This window comes from Fusarium fujikuroi, chromosome FFUJ_chr11 (assembly GCF_900079805.1).
Source record: "Fusarium fujikuroi IMI 58289 draft genome, chromosome FFUJ_chr11".
Lineage (NCBI taxonomy): Eukaryota > Fungi > Ascomycota > Sordariomycetes > Hypocreales > Nectriaceae > Fusarium > Fusarium fujikuroi.
The window spans coordinates 2,137,577-2,156,010 of record NC_036632.1 but is presented as its reverse complement, the minus strand read 5'-3'; the positions used below and the strand labels follow the sequence as shown (position 1 = coordinate 2,156,010).

At 45.2% G+C, this 18,434-nt stretch overlaps 7 protein-coding genes; 4 read left to right on the top strand and 3 right to left on the bottom strand.

Annotated features, from left to right (window-relative positions):
- Positions 1-1,938: 1,938 nt before the first annotated feature.
- Positions 1,939-3,418, top strand: FFUJ_12044 (AMID-like pyridine nucleotide-disulfide oxidoreductase family protein; the record flags this gene model as incomplete). XM_023571011.1 has 4 exons in its annotated part: positions 1,939-2,140; positions 2,215-2,914; positions 2,967-3,274; positions 3,348-3,418. 4 exons carry the CDS (start codon positions 1,939-1,941, stop codon positions 3,416-3,418), a joined length of 1,281 nt encoding a protein of 426 aa, XP_023438033.1.
- A 324-nt stretch (positions 3,419-3,742) lies between these two features.
- Positions 3,743-5,944, top strand: FFUJ_12043 (related to transcriptional activator Mut3p; the record flags this gene model as incomplete). XM_023571010.1 has 3 exons in its annotated part: positions 3,743-4,444; positions 4,503-5,686; positions 5,743-5,944. The coding sequence occupies 3 exons, from the start codon at positions 3,743-3,745 to the stop codon at positions 5,942-5,944; spliced, it is 2,088 nt and encodes a 695-aa protein (XP_023438032.1).
- A 475-nt stretch (positions 5,945-6,419) lies between these two features.
- Positions 6,420-7,213, bottom strand: FFUJ_12042 (probable FUN34-transmembrane protein involved in ammonia production; the record flags this gene model as incomplete). XM_023571009.1 has 2 exons in its annotated part: positions 6,420-6,502; positions 6,553-7,213. The coding sequence occupies 2 exons, from the start codon at positions 7,211-7,213 to the stop codon at positions 6,420-6,422; spliced, it is 744 nt and encodes a 247-aa protein (XP_023438031.1).
- A 436-nt stretch (positions 7,214-7,649) lies between these two features.
- Positions 7,650-9,548, top strand: FFUJ_12041 (related to bifunctional 4-hydroxyphenylacetate degradation enzyme; the record flags this gene model as incomplete). XM_023571008.1 has 3 exons in its annotated part: positions 7,650-8,249; positions 8,307-8,486; positions 8,553-9,548. The coding sequence occupies 3 exons, from the start codon at positions 7,650-7,652 to the stop codon at positions 9,546-9,548; spliced, it is 1,776 nt and encodes a 591-aa protein (XP_023438030.1).
- Positions 9,549-9,851: 303 nt separating this feature from the next.
- Positions 9,852-10,319, bottom strand: FFUJ_12040 (related to cytochrome b5; the record flags this gene model as incomplete). Its single annotated transcript, XM_023571006.1, has 1 exon — positions 9,852-10,319. The coding sequence occupies one exon, from the start codon at positions 10,317-10,319 to the stop codon at positions 9,852-9,854; it is 468 nt and encodes a 155-aa protein (XP_023438029.1).
- Positions 10,320-10,752: 433 nt separating this feature from the next.
- Positions 10,753-12,494, top strand: FFUJ_12039 (putative aryldialkylphosphatase family protein; the record flags this gene model as incomplete). XM_023571005.1 has 6 exons in its annotated part: positions 10,753-11,005; positions 11,052-11,286; positions 11,338-11,504; positions 11,548-11,808; positions 11,860-12,061; positions 12,110-12,494. 6 exons carry the CDS (start codon positions 10,753-10,755, stop codon positions 12,492-12,494), a joined length of 1,503 nt encoding a protein of 500 aa, XP_023438028.1.
- A 1,306-nt stretch (positions 12,495-13,800) lies between these two features.
- Positions 13,801-17,398, bottom strand: FFUJ_12038 (related to long-chain-fatty-acid-CoA ligase; the record flags this gene model as incomplete). XM_023571004.1 has 4 exons in its annotated part: positions 13,801-14,771; positions 14,829-15,111; positions 15,164-15,925; positions 15,986-17,398. The coding sequence occupies 4 exons, from the start codon at positions 17,396-17,398 to the stop codon at positions 13,801-13,803; spliced, it is 3,429 nt and encodes a 1,142-aa protein (XP_023438099.1).
- Positions 17,399-18,434: the final 1,036 nt, after the last annotated feature.

Here is an 18,434-nt window from a genome sequence, read left to right as displayed (position 1 = left end):
AACAATAAAAGAAAAGTATTAATATAATAATAAGCATTGCCTTATTACCTTAAAACAGGGAGATTAAATATATTTATAACTTTATAATAGATATTATCTTCCTAGCAAACCTTTTAAAAAGTAATTCTAGTAGAAAATAGGTCCTTTTCTTATTAAATAAATTATTAATAACTTAACCTATAAACTAGAAATTCTAAAGCAGTAAAAGATATATTTAGTAATCTCTATTAAGTATTTTATTCTTATTTATACTAATAATTATATTAATAAGTAACTTAATCCTATAGAGGGCAAACTAGTTAATAAGAATTACTATAAAGTTAACTTTATTATTAAACAGGAGGTATAAAAATAAAAAAGAAATACTATACCCTTTAAAGGATTTCTTATATAATAAAAAGGCTAGAGTCCTAAACACAATTAATAGGTAAAGACTGCTAATATAGATAAAGAACTAATAGAATTATTCTGCAAAAAGCATCTAAAGCAGTTTAATAATAAACTACTATAAAAAAGTAATTAGAAAAAGTAAATTCTAGTAAAACTTACTTAAATAGATTAATTAATTATAGAATTATATTATTTAGAGTTATCTAATAAAGCCAAAAACAGCTAGAAAGGTCCTTTTAAGGCCAGCTATATAATATATAAGAATCCTGACTAGCAGGATAATAGTTAATCCAGGCCTTAGTGTTATCCTAATAACACTACGGCCTACCTTCAAATAAACCTATATACCTCTTTAAATACCATCACCTTATAACTAAGGGTAATTTAGTATTACCTTTTAATTATTTAGTTTTTAATTATTAGGGATATAATTAATATAAGCCTTAATAGTAAATTATAATATATTATTTAATTAAGAATTAATTAATTAAATAATATTAATATAAGGTAAGGGATTTTTATCCTGCTTGCTTGTCTATCTTGCTTGCTTATTGTATATATTAAATATAATATTATTTATAAAATAAAAATATTTATTATATATACTTAAGTAAAAACTAAAAAGTACTTATTATTAGCTAATATTAACTGCTAATTAAACGTTATAGCTACTTCATGTTATAATGAAAATCATTGCCCTGCCCTATTAGTATAATACCTTTACTAACTTACAGGTAGTTACTGGATTCTAATATCTCCGGGGTCTCCGGTGATATATCCGTGGTTTGCAAAAAGGTTATAAATCTTATGCATTTTATTTGAAGACACTTTTTTAGTGGGCAGGGTTTACTAATATAATAACTACTGGAGCCTACGCCACTACAGCTGACTCAGGATTGGGACATGGTAAATATTTGTTTAACACTAGAGCCATTCTATTATGTCAACGAGTCAGACATTCAGGACGGTCTTTGCATGTACAAACAATCCATCGAGTCATGACCGGTAAACACAAGCTTGGTGCCGATACGTAACGTCTTCATTGGATATACAGCTATTTCTTATCGGTATAACTAGCGCCACGCACGCCATCTGACGGAATCTACATCAGATATCCGAATGAATCGGTAACATTAGAAATGGCTCCGAGCATGTTGGCAGAATGTGGTCTGTTGGTAAAATTTGACTGAACCCACGTATAAAGCCTGGAGTGTGCTTATTGATAACAGATGGCTGGGGCCCTAGTAAATCAGGCGATCTTTGTGCTCTTAATCATTTCCGACTGGCCCGGAGCTTGATGCCATCTGATCGGTTACCCCAACAATGTTATACAGTCTTTTGATACGCAATCATCTTTTATTCAGCCGTCCATTGACCCGAATGACTCCTCATTCATTCATTGCTTTTCCCTATATGTATCAGCAACGAAACTTGGGCGTATTTTCCCCGAAATCCTCGGACAGCACGGCGGAACTAACAGCTCCTACTTTGGCTACCTCTACTTCTCATCACTTAGACGCCACATCGCCAGCCGGTTGTCCCTCTATCATGCAAAATGCACAACAAAACTTCCATACATACAACATTCTCATCATTGGTGGTTCGTATGCTGGCCTCTCTGCAGCTGTCAATCTCCTTGATCTCCATCGTGGCTTACAGCCGCGCCAAAGCAAAGAGCCCTATATCCATCAGCGCCAGCTCCCAAAGTACAGTATCAAAATTACGATTATAGATGAGCGCGACGGCTTTTGTACGTACGACGGACCCTAAATAGATTTTTGAAAACTAAAATTAAGAAACTTGGCTAACCTAAGACACTCATAGACCACCTCGTCGGGTCACCTTTGGCCTTGTTCGACAAGGCATTTGCGAACAAGACCTGGGTTAAGTATCAAGATATCCCAGAAATGCAGGGTCCACTCATCAAGCATATCCAAGGAGCCGTGACGGAAGTCGATTGTGTTAAAAAGAAAGCAGTGATTGTTGACGAAGCCACCAAGACGCGGATGATCCTGTCATACGATATTCTTGTCGCGGCCTCAGGTCTACGACGTGCCTGGCCTATTGCCCCTCGGGCCAAAACAAAACAAGAATTTCTATCTCACATAGTGCAGCATACGGAGAGCTTTGAAGATGCCTCATGCGGTGTCGTTATCGTTGGTGGCGGGGCTGTCGGCGTGGAAATAGCTGCAAAGCTCAAGATGCTCATTCCTCGACTCATTGTGAGCCTGGTTCATTCACGAGATATGCTTCTATCCTCGGAGCCGATTCCTGACAGCGCCAAAGAAAGGACCTTGGAGCTATTGAGGGGCACTGGGGTTAGGGTATTGATGAATCATCGTTTGTGCCAAATGTCTGAAGAGCAGGCGTCGGATGGATACAATTTACTCCGCCTTACATTTAATACTGGGACGCAGATGGTGGCTAGCAAAGTCATACACGCCATCTCACAGAGCGTGCCATCGACCGAATATCTGCCAGCATCGGCTTTGGATTTGAATGGTTACGTTGAGGTCTTGCCAAGGTTAGTCACTTTGCTTTTCCAAGCAGGGGCACAACGAACTTACATTCTGCAGTCTGAACTTGAGACCGGGCACGCCAAATCATCAAGATCATTTCTCAGCGGGCGACATTGTGCAATGGCCGGGGATCAAACGTTGCAGTGGCGCGATGCACATGGGTCAATTAGTCGCACAGAATGTCCATCAGCGCATCATCCAAAAGCTCACTGGCAGAGAACCTACGATGAAGGACCTGGAAGAGTTCCCGCCCATGATTGCTGTTGCCGTCGCCAAGAGTGCTGTTTCTTATGCACCGCAAACAGGAGTCACATGGGGGGCTGAGGTGCTGAAAACATATTTTGGGGACGACATGGCCTTTTCATGTGAGTTTGATTACCACTTACTCATTCCCTGTTTTTCACCAGTCAATCGTAGGAGATCTGACCGAATTGACAGTTTGTAAAAGTGCTATGCAGCTAGGCTGTGAGACGGACTCCGCACAGTCAACATGCTCTACCGACATGTAAAGCTTTATTTAGTGAATAAATAAACGTGCCTGTTGTACGAACGATAAAAGGCGATGGAAAGCTTAGTAGAGGCCATATTTAACTTTGTTTTTGATATCGTTTACGGAAGCCCCATACGAGATTTTGGCATCTGACGGGGTAACTGACCGGGATAAATACATTGCAAATGGCGGGGAAGTGCGGGACTAAGTCAGATAGCGTTAGTTGCTAGGTTAGTTAACTGCGGAGATCTCGGGGTAACTAACATGCGCACGTCAATTCCCTGTTTTCGACTTGCACGATTTCCTTCTCCCCTCACCATCAATCCAATCCATCCAGGCTAAGATGCCAGTAACAGGTCCAGCCCCAAGCAACCGCCGCATGCCTCTCAGCTGCGAGCCATGTCGCCGACGGAAGATCAAGTGCCCACGCAACAACAGCCGTGGCCGAACGCCTTGCGACACTTGTGTACGCAGGGGCGTACCGGTCAACGAGTGCATCTATCTTCGAGATCAATCATCACTGCGTAATGTTCTGGTGCCCCGACATGCCGACAACTCGGCTCTTGTGGCTCGCATCGACCGACTCGAGGAATTGCTGCGACAAAGCGTCTCGAGTGCTGGTCCAGAGCCCAGAACGCCACATACAGGACTGGACCTGGAAGAAGAACAGGAAGCAGGGCCAGGACAAGAACAGGCAGCAGATTTTCTTTCGCCGGAATCGACCCTCCAGCAGTCGGCAACCACTTGGTCTTCCACCCAAAGTGATTCGTCACTCACCCAACCTCATACAGCCATGCCGCCAGTTGGAGTCATTATCCGATATGAATCTGGCCATGAGCGATTTGAGTCGGTCTCTTCACAATTGTCGCCTATGATTCAAAACAATCCTGTCGTGGTTGGAGTGAAGACGGACATGGCTGAAAACATATGCGGATCCATGCCATTCTCTATGAACAACTCAAGCATTGCTGATCTGCTAGAGTTGCTCCCTCCTGCCTCTTATTGCGAGCAACTTAAGAAGCTCTATTTTGACACTTTTGCACCAGTGAGTACCCCAGCGTGCGTGCCATTATCCTTTCGCTCTCTGACGAATAGTATCATAGCTTTTTCATATCCTGCACGACCCTACATTCGAAATTGACTACCTTCGCTTTCAGTCTGACCCCGAGAAAGTATCCTTGCCTTGGCTGGCGCTGTTGTTCGCCATACTCAGCATAGCCGTCATCGCCTTGCCTCAAGATAGCCCGCTGCTTCGAGAGCTGGGTAAACGCAAATCTGTGCTCGACAACATGTCGTTACTTAGTAGCCGATTTAGAGGAGGGGTCATGAAATGCCTCGAAGCAGATCACTATCTATGGAGACACAACATGAATACTCTGCAAACTCTGGTGATTCTGATATACGGAATAAATCATACTCATGGACAATCGTGGGCTTTGCTCGGTGCGGCACGGAATATCGCACTCTCTCTTGGCTGCCATATTGAGCCAACAGTCTTCCAGATGGATCCAATCAGAGCGGAAGAAAGACGCCGATGCTGGGCTGGACTGAAAATGCTTTACACGATACAGAACACAACTCTAGGCATCTTGGATGCCACTCATATACCTTCGACCGTGAAGCCACCGCTTGATGTCAACGATAATGAACTTGTAGTTGGCTATCACATACCTGAATCTCGAGAAGGACCGACTCAGATGTCATATCTACTACTCAAGTTTGAGCTTTACGATCTCTGCACGCGCATCTGTAGCCACGTGTTTGAATCCTCACGAACAGCCAGCTACGACAAAGTCCAGGCCCTCGATGGAGAGATAGTAGCGATGCGAGAAAAGCTGAACTACAAATATCTCTTCGACGTCTCAATTGCAGCCCACCACTCTGTCCAACTTAATATCCTCTTCGGCTACACGCACCAACTCACTCTCCTCCTCCACCGGCTGGTCCTGCGACAGGGCGCCTCTGGCTATACTCGCGAGGACTGGCTTAGTTCCCAGGCTAAATGCATCGAGAGTTCAAAAGATTTGCTTGGTATACATCATGCGTTTCACGAAAATCCAAACTTCCATCCGTACCAGTGGTATAACCGTGGACTGGGAAGTTTTCACGCATTTCACGCTGCAGTGTGTCTTGCTCATATCTGCATGAGTGGCATAAATCTCGATTCCTCAACCAAGAATTCGTTTCAGGAACTTATTCGCGACTCACTTCAAGTGTTTCGGTATTTCATGGAAACCGGGATCAGTGCGATTTGTACTAAAGCAACCCCCATTTTAGAAAAGCTATTGTACGTATACGCTTTTGGTACATAACTATGACTATACGATACTAATGCGTAAGTAGGAGTGTCATGAATACTCGTGACTCGAGCACAGGGTGTGAATCTATATACCATCCCTCCGATTCGTCCCATGGAAATGATGCAGAGCTATTTGACGAGTATATCGAGAACCTGGCACCCCAGCAATGGCTATCTCCTTCCAATATGGGTTGGGAAGGTTGGGCCACAATCTTAGAGCATGGATCTATAGAAAATATATTTTGAGTAGTAGGAGTTAAACGCTATATCAGCCTTAAAGCCTTAGGTACTGTAAGCAATCTCCTTTGCCTGTATATAACCACTTACTTTTAAACTGTGGCGGAAATCTCACAAGTCCATCTCTACCTAACGAGATTCACACCTAGATGTTCAATACTGTGACGAATACATTACGGTTTAGCACAGAATATTGCTTTAGTGGATAAAGTGGTAAGATCGATTTATAAGAGCCATAGACAGATTGTACTTTATACATATCCACAATCAGATACCGGGGAATATAGAATTTAATGTCATCCAGTCTGTTTGCAAGATTTCACTTTAAGTAGAAACAATCAATTGGAATGACATATCGTCACATCTACACTACTAAAACCTATTACCCTATGGAATGATTGTGTTGGCTATCAGTTTATATAAGAGCCTTGACCACTTGTGGAGTGGCTTAATGACCGTTGATAACATTTCTAACAGGCCTAACCTATGCGTCTTTATACATCGGGAAGGTAGGAACGTCGAATGGAGTAACACCTCCAGCAAAGAGACCTGCACAACCAGCCCAATCTTGGGAAGGCGTTCAGTAATGGCATGGCTCTGGAGGGGAATTAACTTACAGCTCATAAAAGCAACCAAGTAACCAAAAGCATAACCTGCGTTGAGGACAGAGGTACTATTTACCATATTGCCAGCAGCAAGTAAGATAAGGCAGATATCCAATGCCAACAAGTCAAGGAAGAGGACCCAGGAGCTTCGGACTGCGGCTATGGTATAGATGACTGTGAGGATGAACCATGCCCATATATACATGGCGATGGCCTGCTGGAAGTCTGGACTCAAGACACCCGACTCATCCGTATATGCAGCAATAATGCCCGAACCGGGAAGGTAGATCATGCTGTACGAGATGTTGAATGCGCCGTAGGACATGAAGACAGCTGTGCCAAAGGTATTGCCAGTGATGAACTCCATGATCCCGACGATGTACTGACAGATGCCGCCGAAGAAGATCAGCACGGCAATCATGACATTCGGAGTCTGGATTCCACGAGCGTGAACACCGAAGCTAGAAATGAGAAAGATACCTTTTTCGGTCAGCTTGGGAGTGTCAAGGCGAATGGATGGCTTCAGCGCGGTACCTGTGGCGAAAGAGAGCAGACCCAGTGGTGATGGGTTGGCGAAACGCCGATGCACGACAGGGAGGGCCGGTTGCCCGCGGTCCTCAACATGGCCACCTGCTGTCGTGCTCGGTCGTAGCTTGTTTTCTCCGTCGGACATGGTGCGCAATGTGTGCTATTCAGAGACGGTGCGGTTCTTTAGTAGTGAGATTTACTTATAAGATGCTGCAGGGAAGTCTTCTCCGATCGCGAGGGACGGGGTTAATAATAAAGGGATTCTCGACATCATACCATCCTATTCCGAGCAACTGAAGCGACTTCATCCCAAGCGGTTTCCATAGGAGCGCTGTACCCCAGAAAAAGATTCCAGGCCCGAGAATGTCCGCTCTTGTCCCCTTACCTTCCCCGCACTCCGTCATCTCCGTCATCTCCGCTCTTCACCGCCATCTCCGTCTTCTCCGTCTGCCGCACGCACAAACAGCCAACCGGTTTCGACAAGAGTAATTGATGCATATTTTATTAGCTCTTATTTATTTACTCGGCTGATTCTGGTTAATCTCAGTCTGAACCAAGAATTGTCCAACCAGTGAGCCAGAATGGGATCTCAGTCTACTTCCAACATTATGCAATACGCTGCCTACGTCCATCCCACCACGGGCTTGCCTCGTGTTGGTCACTACGACCTGGCCAATGGCACCATCCAGCCGCTGAGCTTCACTTCTGGAACCCCCGTGAGGAACCTCTACGAGGTCATAGCTGCGGGAGCATCTCAAGTCATTCCCGACGGTGACCCGCTGCCGGCCAACGATGTCAAGTTACTGGCGCCCATTTCTGGCCGAGACATCATGGCTGTCGGCAAGAATTACATGGAGCACGCCAAAGAGTTCAACAGTTCAGGGTATGACAGTTCTGATAAAACAGACCGACCTAGCCATCCTGTCATCTTTACCAAAAGGGCTACGTCCATTATCGCTCATGGGGAGACTATACTTCCTCACCCCGAGTTCTCACAAACTCTGGATTATGAGGGAGAGATTGGCGTCATTATTGGCAAGACAGGGTACCGTGTTAGTGAAGCCGATGCATGGGACTACGTCTGGGGCTACACCAACATCAATGATATGACTGCGCGCGAGCGTCAGCGCGACCACAAGCAGTTCTTCATTGGAAAATCCCCCGATACCTTCTGTCCAATGGTAAGTCAAGTCAAACCTAGCCCCGAATATGAGTCATCAACTAATTGTCTTTTACAGGGCCCTGTCGCTGTTTCGAAAAACGACCTGCCATCTGTTCTGAAGGTCGAGACCCATGTCAACGGTGAGCCTAGGCAAAGCTCTACTACCGAAGATCTCATCTTTTCCATCCCCACCTTAATCAAGACTATTTCCGAGGGCCAAACACTGCAGCCTGGTGATGTCATTGCTACTGGTACTGTAAGTTAGGCCTATCCCTGATCAAATATTAGCTGAAGTTAAATCGTGGCTGATTGTTATGTAAAGCCCGCTGGTGTTGGCATTGGTAAGAACCCACCGGTTTTTCTCCAGCCCGGCGATGAGGTTTCTGTCTCTGTCACAGGGCTGGGAACCTTGTCCAATAGGATTGGAACAGCTGAGACTGTGAACCCAACGGTCCAGCGGGTTTCTTCCGAGTCGCCATTCCGCATCAACAACTTGGCCAAGACTCTTGACGCTGGTGTCAGGCTCACCAAACTCAATGGCAAGCAACTTAACTACCAGAGGAAAGGATCTGGAAATCACCATATCGTCTTTGTGCACGGGCTGGGCGGCACTCAGGAGTACTGGACCCCCCTGATCTCCAAGCTTTCTCTATCTGAGAACAATTCCCTTCACTTATTTGACTTGGAGGGCCATGGTCTCAGCCCGACCCATCCCCTCAGCAAGCTGAGTATTGAGTCGTTTGCGCAAGACATTCGATCCATCTTCGATGCAGCCAATATTACTTCGTCCTCTCCTGCTACCCTATTCGCCCATTCCCTTGGATGTTTGGCAGCCCTCAACTTCACGTTGAGTAACCCTAGTCTTGTTGGCAGGTTGGTCCTTCTCGGGCCCCCTCCATCGCCTCTACCGGATGCAGCATCTAAAGGCGCGTATGCACGTGCGGCTGTAGTCAGAAGCTCGGGCATGGCACATGTTGTGGATGGTGTAGTGGATGCAGGTACATCAGCGCACTCCAAACAGACTAACCCCATCGCAATCGCTGCTGTCAGACTCAGTCTTCTTGGCCAAGATCCCGAATCCTATGCCAAAGCAACTTGGGCACTCGCCGGGGCTACCAAGGAGCTCAAGGTTGAGCAGATACAAGCCAGGACTCTAATCATTACCGGTGACGAAGACAAAGTTTCTCCCGCGTCTCTATGTGAGAAGTATGCGTCTCGCATCCAAGATGCACAACTTGTAGTGTTGAGCAACGTTGGACATTGGCATGTTTTTGAGGATGTTGGCGGCGTTGCTCAAGCAGTTGCGAAGTTCCTGTAACTACAAGATTAGTGGAGAAAACATCGCAGAATAGAATCTACACAATGCATTATGATCACCTGAGACTGGCACAGTTTTTCCAGAAGTTCTATACAGTCCCCCGTAGATACTTCCCTTTTTATCGCATATCAAACTAACAATTCACCAATAAAAAGCCATTATCACAGCATTTCATGCAGAGCTACTACAGATAGAGACTGCAACAGCTGATGGATGATGGCCATAGTTGGATGCTATACTCTACAAGACTTAATCACGTCAATGCCTTGGCTGGGTTGAGAGTTATCTCGAAATTTGAAGTACCTAATAATCTGAATTCCAAAACTTCCGAAGTCCAACAAATCTCGGGGGCTCCATGAATTTGTTTATGATTCCTTTCGTCCGCCCTATGCGAAGCGGTCTACCAAATTCGGTCAGATCCTTCTCACAGTGAAATCTCCAGAACTGCCACGAGCAATTGCTGCCTCTGAAAGTTTCGATAACACGAGCGCCGCCAGGATGATTGTGCACAAAGTCTGTACAGTCGTAGATGATGTCGTCTATTATGACCCATAGGTGACCGTTGCGGCACGCATCTGCGACTGTCTCTGGTTCAATGAAAGGCAAGGCGCTGCTTTCAGTGGCTGTTGGCGCTGGCTTGCATCGGCTTGGGCTGCTCGAGTGTTCAACAAATGCCACGGAGGGCGAAAAATCAGCTTTTTTGTCTATAGTAGCGTCGACCACAGCGCTGGATGGCTGTGTCAAACGAGACTTGAAGTTGGACCAAAACATGATAAGTAAATGATGAACTGAATAAACTAATGGATAAGTGTATAGTTCAACAATTGTTGGACTTCCTATGGCCCTTGGGGTCGGTTGGAACTTGTGTAGGCAAGAAAATGACACACCTGTCTTAACTCCGACGGCGCGACCTCGGTTATCCCAGGCCCAAGCCCCTCAGAATCAAAGTTGATGGCGATCCCCCGCATTCCACGAAACGCCACACACGGAGATGGCGGCGATGCGCGGGGAAGGCTACTCCAAGTCTCGGAGATGTGAATTGCCGTGGGTGGCACAGCTGACATAGGACGCCGCGCGGAGATGTGTCCTGGCTAAGCGTTCCTCTGTACATAATTATGCTTCCCCGTGGGGTATGTATAAGCTCGTCTTATCTCGTATAGGCCTATGTCTTTCAGCGATAAGCACAGTTCACGTACACTCGACAATGACTAAAGGAGAAACCATCAAGACTTCGTGGCCTCAGGGGCCCCACGATTCCTGGTTTGGACAGACAACCTTTGCCCAAAGCCTTCCTAAAAACGTCGAGTTCATCAATAACTTGAAGCTTGACAAGAAGCTCCAGCCCAAAAAGTACGAGATTGAAGGAACACACCCGGAGTCAAAGATTCTCTTTAAAAATGTCCATATTATTGAGTCTACGGGCCGTGAGCCTTACAAAGGCGATGTCTTGATTCGAGGTACGTTGTAAAAGAGGAATGAATAACGCAACCTGACCAAAGACAGGCGAAAGGATCAGTGATGTTGGTCAGGTCCCTAACAGGGAAGAGCTCGAGAAAGACCCTACTGTTCGCGTCTTTGAGGGAAGAGGCAGAACACTCATGTCAGGCCTTGGAGATGGACATACTCATTTCACCTGGAATGGAGGTGACCTCAACAGACTCGGAGAGCTCGAGGTTGAAGAGCATGTTCTCCTGACAATCAAGAGTGCCCAATGCTTTCTTGATTCGGGATACACCATGTAGGTATCTGTATGCTTTTACTACGCGGCAGTTTTAACTCTCATTACTAGGTGTTTCGGAGCGGCCTCGGCTAAAGACCGTCTGGATGTGGTGGTTCGAGACGCAATCAACGCCGGTGATGTTCCAGGTCCTCGTTATCTTGCCAACGCAAGAGAGATCGCCAAGCCCGAAGGCGAATTGGTCGCGGGTATTACGCGATTTGCTGACGGTCCTGATGGTAAGTTGGTTATGAGAATCAAGTACCCGGGCTAACCTGATAGAAATGCGCGAGGTGATCAGACACAACATTGAAAATATCGGCGTCGACAACATCAAGCTCAGCATCTCGGGCGAGGAAATCACCGAGATTCGCTCGGCGCAGGACTGTTACTTCAACGACGAAGAAATGGCTGCCTGCGTCGATGAGGCACACAAGCGCGGAAAACGACTGTGCGCACATGCTCGAGCTAGAGATTCGATCAAAATGTGCGTGAAGCATGGTGTGGATGTTATATATCACGGCAGCTACATTGATGATGAAGGTATGTATGCCGACCATCATTTTTGCTATTACCTGAAGCTAACCTTTGTAGGGATGGACATGCTGGAACGCGAGCGAGAGAGATACATCGTTGTCCCAGCTATCAACTGGCTGGTTGCTACGACATACGAAGCCGAGGCGTTTGGATATTCGCACGAAACCGCGGAGAAAGCAGGATACAAGCGAGAGCTCGACATCGCGGTCGCTGGACTGCGCGAGATGCACAGACGGGGAATTGTCGTTCTACCGGGAGGGTAAGCCACTGCGCTGTTCTTCTTCAATCACAGTATTAACTTCAACAGTGATTACGGCTTTGCGTGGACGCCTCACGGAACATATGCGCGTGATCTTGAGCATTTCGTCAAGCTGCTTGGTTTTACTCCGCACGAGAGCATCATCGCTGCAACTGCTGGAGTTGCTGCGCTGTTGATGAGGGGCCACGAGCTCGGTAGGATCCAGCCTGGATACTATGCCGACTGCATACTTGTTGACGGTGATCCCCTGCAAGACATCTCTGTCCTACAGAATCACGATAAACTTAATGTTATCATCATCAACGGTCGAGTTCATAAGGCAGGAAGGAAGGAGTACTTTACGGACCCATCGGGATCACTTTCCCATGGGATTCCGCGTCATTTAATAGGAGACTTTCCTGAGAAAAAGCAAGCTATGCAGAAGACGTTTTAGAGACGCAGATCTATCAGTAGTGTCAGATAGTATCCTTACTGATTCACATAGCAACCTAAAGAACTTCTCACTACTACAATTAAATTACTTCACTTTGAGTGCAATGTGATACTTCCATCACGCGCCTCACGATACTGCAACTGCCCTAGCACATGCTGTCAATTCATCAGCTCAGAGCTTCGATTAGATTCTACCACACTTTATATAGATTTATCTTTAATTTAATTTCTTTTTAAAATATATAATATACTATGTATAAATATAAAGTATTTTAATATTTAGTTTTATTATAGTAATATATATTTAAATATGAATACTTAAGCTTAAGTAGTAAGAAGTATTAGGTTAAAGAAATTTTAATATATAAAGGTAAAAAAGATAATTTATATATAGCTATCTATATTATTATTAAAAAGTATAAAAGTATAACAGCTAATAATAAAGTTTATTATAAAGTATTTAGAATTATATAATAAAAATTAAAGAATTTTTAATTACGTTTTAATTACTTTTTAATATTATATATTGTTTTTTATAATTACTAAAAAGCTATACAATAGTATTAAGATTTATAGTTAAAAAATTAAAATTTATAATAAATTTAATAATACTATTAAGTTAATAAATTACATATAGATATTGCTATAAGAGCTATAAGGGCAATGTGTAAGGTATATAATATATGTATTATATTGTAATTATAGAGGATAACTCTTTTAAGTTTGCAACCAAGCCGGAGACAATATGTATCTTGAATATGACTTTGCAGATGTTTCAGCATCCCGCAGCGGCAGCTTGAGGTTAAGTAAAAATCGACATTAAAGTGGAATCTTCTAACGGACATCCCTCTACGACCAGGTGCCTACACCGAGAGAACTCGTCAAAATGCACTCAGCCAGGTAACTCACACTCAGGCTTCAGACGAAAGTGCCTCACGATACAGTTACAACATGTTAACCAAAAGGCTAGGGTTTTTAGAAATAGAACAAAACCCACTAACTATCGCAGCATCTTCAATAGTAGTCAGTACATAAACGTAAAAGTTCTCAATGCTGCCAATAATAAGGACTGTGCCGCTTGGGCAAGATCTCAACAAGGTAAGTATCTGGGAAGTGTAACTAAGTGTAGGGCAAGCCTGACCGACATTAAATTGACATAAGCTGATGTTCTACCGATAAACCGTATTAGAATTCAGGAAAGGTTGTGTTGATATAAACTCTTAGCGTCTTCTAAGCTCGCGCATGTACGCCTTTGGATGATTTGTACAAAACAATAGATAAAACAACATATCTTAAAACTAACATTCTTACTTACAATCAATGACCTCCAGGAACTCTCTTATTGGGCGATGCTGATTTGAAGTTGCGGTAAGCCATAAAACAGCCGACTGAAGATCTTGTGTAAAGGCCTTTGTTTCCTGACGCGAATAGTTTGCGACATCCCACCGCATAGATAGCATGTAAGTTGTAGCGGCTGGTCCTCCTATAGATGCAACAACAACAAGCCCCGCCGCACATCTGATTCCAATCTTGCCTACCTGTATCTTTTCGTGCTCGCCGAGCAAGCCAGGAACCCACGTAAGGAATTGAGTACTCAAAGCGTCCAAGAAAATCTTACCACTACCATTGCCTTCAGCATCGAGTTCCTCGATTATGCGCCTCATTGGAGCATGCGCATTAGCTGTGAGACTGACTTGATCTTCTTGCAAGCGATTGAGGAATATCATGGCAGTCTCGTCGCGCGGCACCTCTATCAAGTTGCAGACATGTTGTAGAAGTGGCCCATTGACATCTGCAGACTCAAACGTATCTGGATTCAAAGCCTGGAGTGCATCCGCTAGAAAAGGAAACTGGCCCCTACCGGCTTCAAAGTTGAAGTAGATGGAATGGCTAAGCCCTGTCCGCTGTACGTTGACCAGGGCCATGGCTGCTTTAAGCACGACAGCTGCTGAGATTTGAGGATTCTCCTCTCTCATCTGCACTAGACCAGGTGCGTCGAAACTGTGGTCTAAGCCATCGGGACTCTCAGTGATGATTTGTCGAGGAACCCTTGCCGGGGGATACACGGCGGCTTTGTGGTTGTATAAATTGGACAATCGCTGCACGTGGAATCTGACACTTTTTGTTGCAGCTGGCGAGTGTCTCAGAGAGTGGTAAGAATCTGCCCAGGCTTTGAAGTCTTTGTGTGGAATGATTCTGGCACGGGTATTCTTGAGCGATTGATCCAGATCCTCAAAAAAGAGTCGAAATGATGAAGCATCTTGCACAACGTGATGCACTTGAAGATATTATTAGGTTGACAGAACCCTGAAAGCGGAGGAACAGCTCTACTTACCATAAACTATCATTCCAGCTGAACCAGTCTCTTCAATGCGGGTGAGGAGGCAAGAAAACAAAGGCCCAGGCCTGGCTGACAGGTCGGGCTGGTGAAAGTCAACAGCCATTTGTTGAAATTGATCTATAGTATCAACTGATCCCCCATCGATGAGATAAGAATCCCACAGATGATCTTGGACTTTCAGTGTCACATAGTATGCCTTGTCCCTGCTGTCGACGACAACGAAAGAGGTTAGAATTGGGTGATAGGGTAGGGTTTTCTGTAGTGCCGAACGAAGATCCTGAAACAATTAGCATCATTCGCTCCAACGAATCGAGGCGTTTCTTACGAACCTGAACGCTTGATGAATCTGTCTGAACGGCAATGGAAAAATTGCAGGTGTCCAGAAAACCCGTGTCTTGCAGAACCTGTAGGGAATCATTCATGGGAATGACGTCTGATACCTGAGACCAACTAAAGCCCTTGTTCTCCAATACCTTGGAGATCTTCGAAACCATATTTTGAGCCTCATCAACATCTCCAACTAATAGCTCTAGTTCATCCAACTTTGGAGGCCCTCTAAAAACTAGCTCCTTTGGCGGATCGAACCTTTGATAAGGAGTCCGTTCTTGAAGTAACTCAATCTGAGACTCAATAGTTGGATGCTGGGACATTTCTTTTGCAGTCAAAACGAGGCCTGTGTTCTTTCGCAGGTAGGCTCTAACTCTCATTAAGGTGATACTGTCTGTAAATTGAGATACCTCTGCTGTTGTTTCCAGGGTATCAGCCGAGATATTGGTGGCTTTGGCGTAAGCAGCAAGGACCGGATTTCGAAGTTGAGATTCGGAGGTTTGTTCTGGCGCCTCTTCCTCGCGGCTAAGGAACTCACGAACTATGGACGAAAGCTGCGATTTCTGGATTTTGCGAGATGAGGTTACTGGAACCTTTTCGATTCCAAGATGGCTGAGCGTCAAGATGCGTTCTGGCACGAACGCAGGACCGAGGTGGCGGTGAATGAGGTCGCGGATAGTTGATGAAAGCTCAAGTCCTTTGTCTGGGAGTACAAGTACCGGAACTTCCCCTGCAATGTCATCAAGTACACCCACCACATAACCCTAGGAGACGAATTAGCCGCTGAACTCGGTATACATGTGGGCTCGGTTAATTCACCATACCTGAATGTTACAATGCTGGCTTATAACACCTTCGATAACTGCTGGAGAAATGTTTTCGCCTCCCCGAATGATCATGTCCTTGTATCTCCCTGTGACGCTGAATCGCCCGTCTGCGTACATAACACCCTCATCACCTGTCACGAACCATGTTCTCCCTTGCTCATCCTTGTAGAATTTGTCGGAAGCCTCTTCTTTGTCAAGGTAAGACGTAATTGTGCCAGGCCCAGTCTCATGGATTTCTCCAATTTGACCTACTGGCAGAGGCGTCTGGGTGTCGGGTGCGCAAATTCGAACACGGGCACCTGGTGAGACAGAGCCAGAAATAGATAAATTCCCAACGATCAGATCATCTGGCTTGTTTTTAGGAGAAGCCCAGATAGGACTTCCTTCAGTCATGCCGAATCCTGTCGAAACCCCTTTACTATCAAGCGTAGTGAAAGCTTGTCGGATATGCTGGGGTGTCACAGATGCCCCAGATAGGCAAGTGTCTTGCAAGTTTGAGCGGAAAATGGTGCTTCGTGATTCCAGAACCTCGACAAGGGCTGAAAGTACAGTAGGAACACATGCAAAGTGAGTGACGCTCTCTGTCTCAAGGGCTTTTGCCGTTTCTGATGCATCAAAGGTAGGGCTAGGGAATACGACAGCGCCCCCATGCATCATGAAATGAAGAGGAAAGAAACACCCCATGGCATGATTATTGGGTAGGACAGAACAAAACACATTAGTTTCAGAGACTCCTCCAAGGCCAAGGTTCTGACAGAAGGCGTTGAGTGTTGTGTCAGTATGTGGCACGCCCTTGGGCTTTGAGGTGGTGCCACTTGTAAAAAGAACAAGTACCGGGCTCTGAGGCATCTGTTTCTCTCTGGTCGTTTCTATCTTGACTTCGTGGTCTACTAGGGCTGAGAAGGAAGTCCAAGATCCATTTAATGGTGTACCTGTGACAAAGATGTTGATTTTGTGCTGGGACTTGAGTAGGTCACCTTTGTCGGCATCTTGCACGACGACAATAGCGACTCCTGCCTTGCTGAGCATATGGTCTGCTTCATCAGGGTGGTCTAGCGTTCGTGGGTTGATGGGAACCAGAGTTAATCCAAGTTTATGAGCAGCCCAAGAGATAATAATGAACTCGACTCGGTTATCCAAGATTGTCGCCAGTGCCATTCCGGATCTCGCACCTAGACGCCAAAGCGAAGAGGCAAATCTATCAACAGCAACATGAAGCTCTGCATATGACCAGCGCAGGTAGTCATGCTTCGATGTATCATTGGAGACATTGTAGAGATCTGACGGCTGATGAAGGCTAGCTACTGCAAGCCTATCAGGGTATTTGGAAGCAGAGTCCTGTAATCTTTGCCAGATGGCAGGTTCAGTGGGACAGGCGCCACCAGCAGCTTCACTCAGTTGTTGTCTCATTATGGAATCGATGGTTTTTTTTTTGCTTTTGAATGGTGGTCTTATGCTTGTGTTGGTGTTTGAAATTACGTTAACTGGGACAGAGAAGTCACTCATTTATATCCGAATCTGCACGGCGCCCAATATTATTCTTATCCCTATACCCTCAAACTGATACAAAGATGTATGGCCGAACTACCCTTCACGACAAGTAACCATGAATCGAGATTCTCGCTGCCGCCTCATCTGTCAAACTTGGCTTTGATACACACCGTATTTTGCTGCATGAGGTCATTCATACTATCAATCGATGTTGAGGAATATATCTTTACATCATACTGACATCAAATTCGACTCAATTGCGTGCATAGGGGGATGATCGCCTTCGCAGTTCCATGTTTACGCGATGACTGCCGCTCGCATGGGACTCTCAATGAAACCTTGCACGGCAGAGGTACAGCCAAGACATGAAAAACAGCCAATCCCGAGAGGAAAGTGACCGTCTGCAATTTGCTCAAGTCTGTAGTGGCCCATTGATGTTTTCAAGCCAACTGGTCAGCTGGTAATTACTTGGTGGGGGTGTCTCAGCCCGAACTCTTGACTTGACGAATGGCATATGCATATAGAATGCTGATAAGCAGCCATACATATGCATCGTTACGCTTCCGCTTTTTGTAAACTTGGAAAATGTGAGACACGCAGGTGGTGACTGTAGCTTTCTCGAAACACAACCTGTGGTTGTAAGCGAAGAAATTTTGAGATGAACAAAAAATTACGCAAGGAATACCGACTGCTGGCCTGCAATACCACTGATGGTTCCCCCCCTATCAGCGCAATAAATACGTCAGCGTATTGTCTAAGCTGGTGGAATTTCTAATGATATTGATCTCGATGCAGGGAGGACCTTGTAGACACAGTACCAGTGCCGTTTTGCCACTAACCTCTATTATCATAGACTGAAGTTCTTGGTTTTCATATGACCAAAATAATGGTGATATAAAGTAGGAGGACATATGTTAGTCTACCAGTAGTTGTTAACTTCTCTCTGTAGCTACCC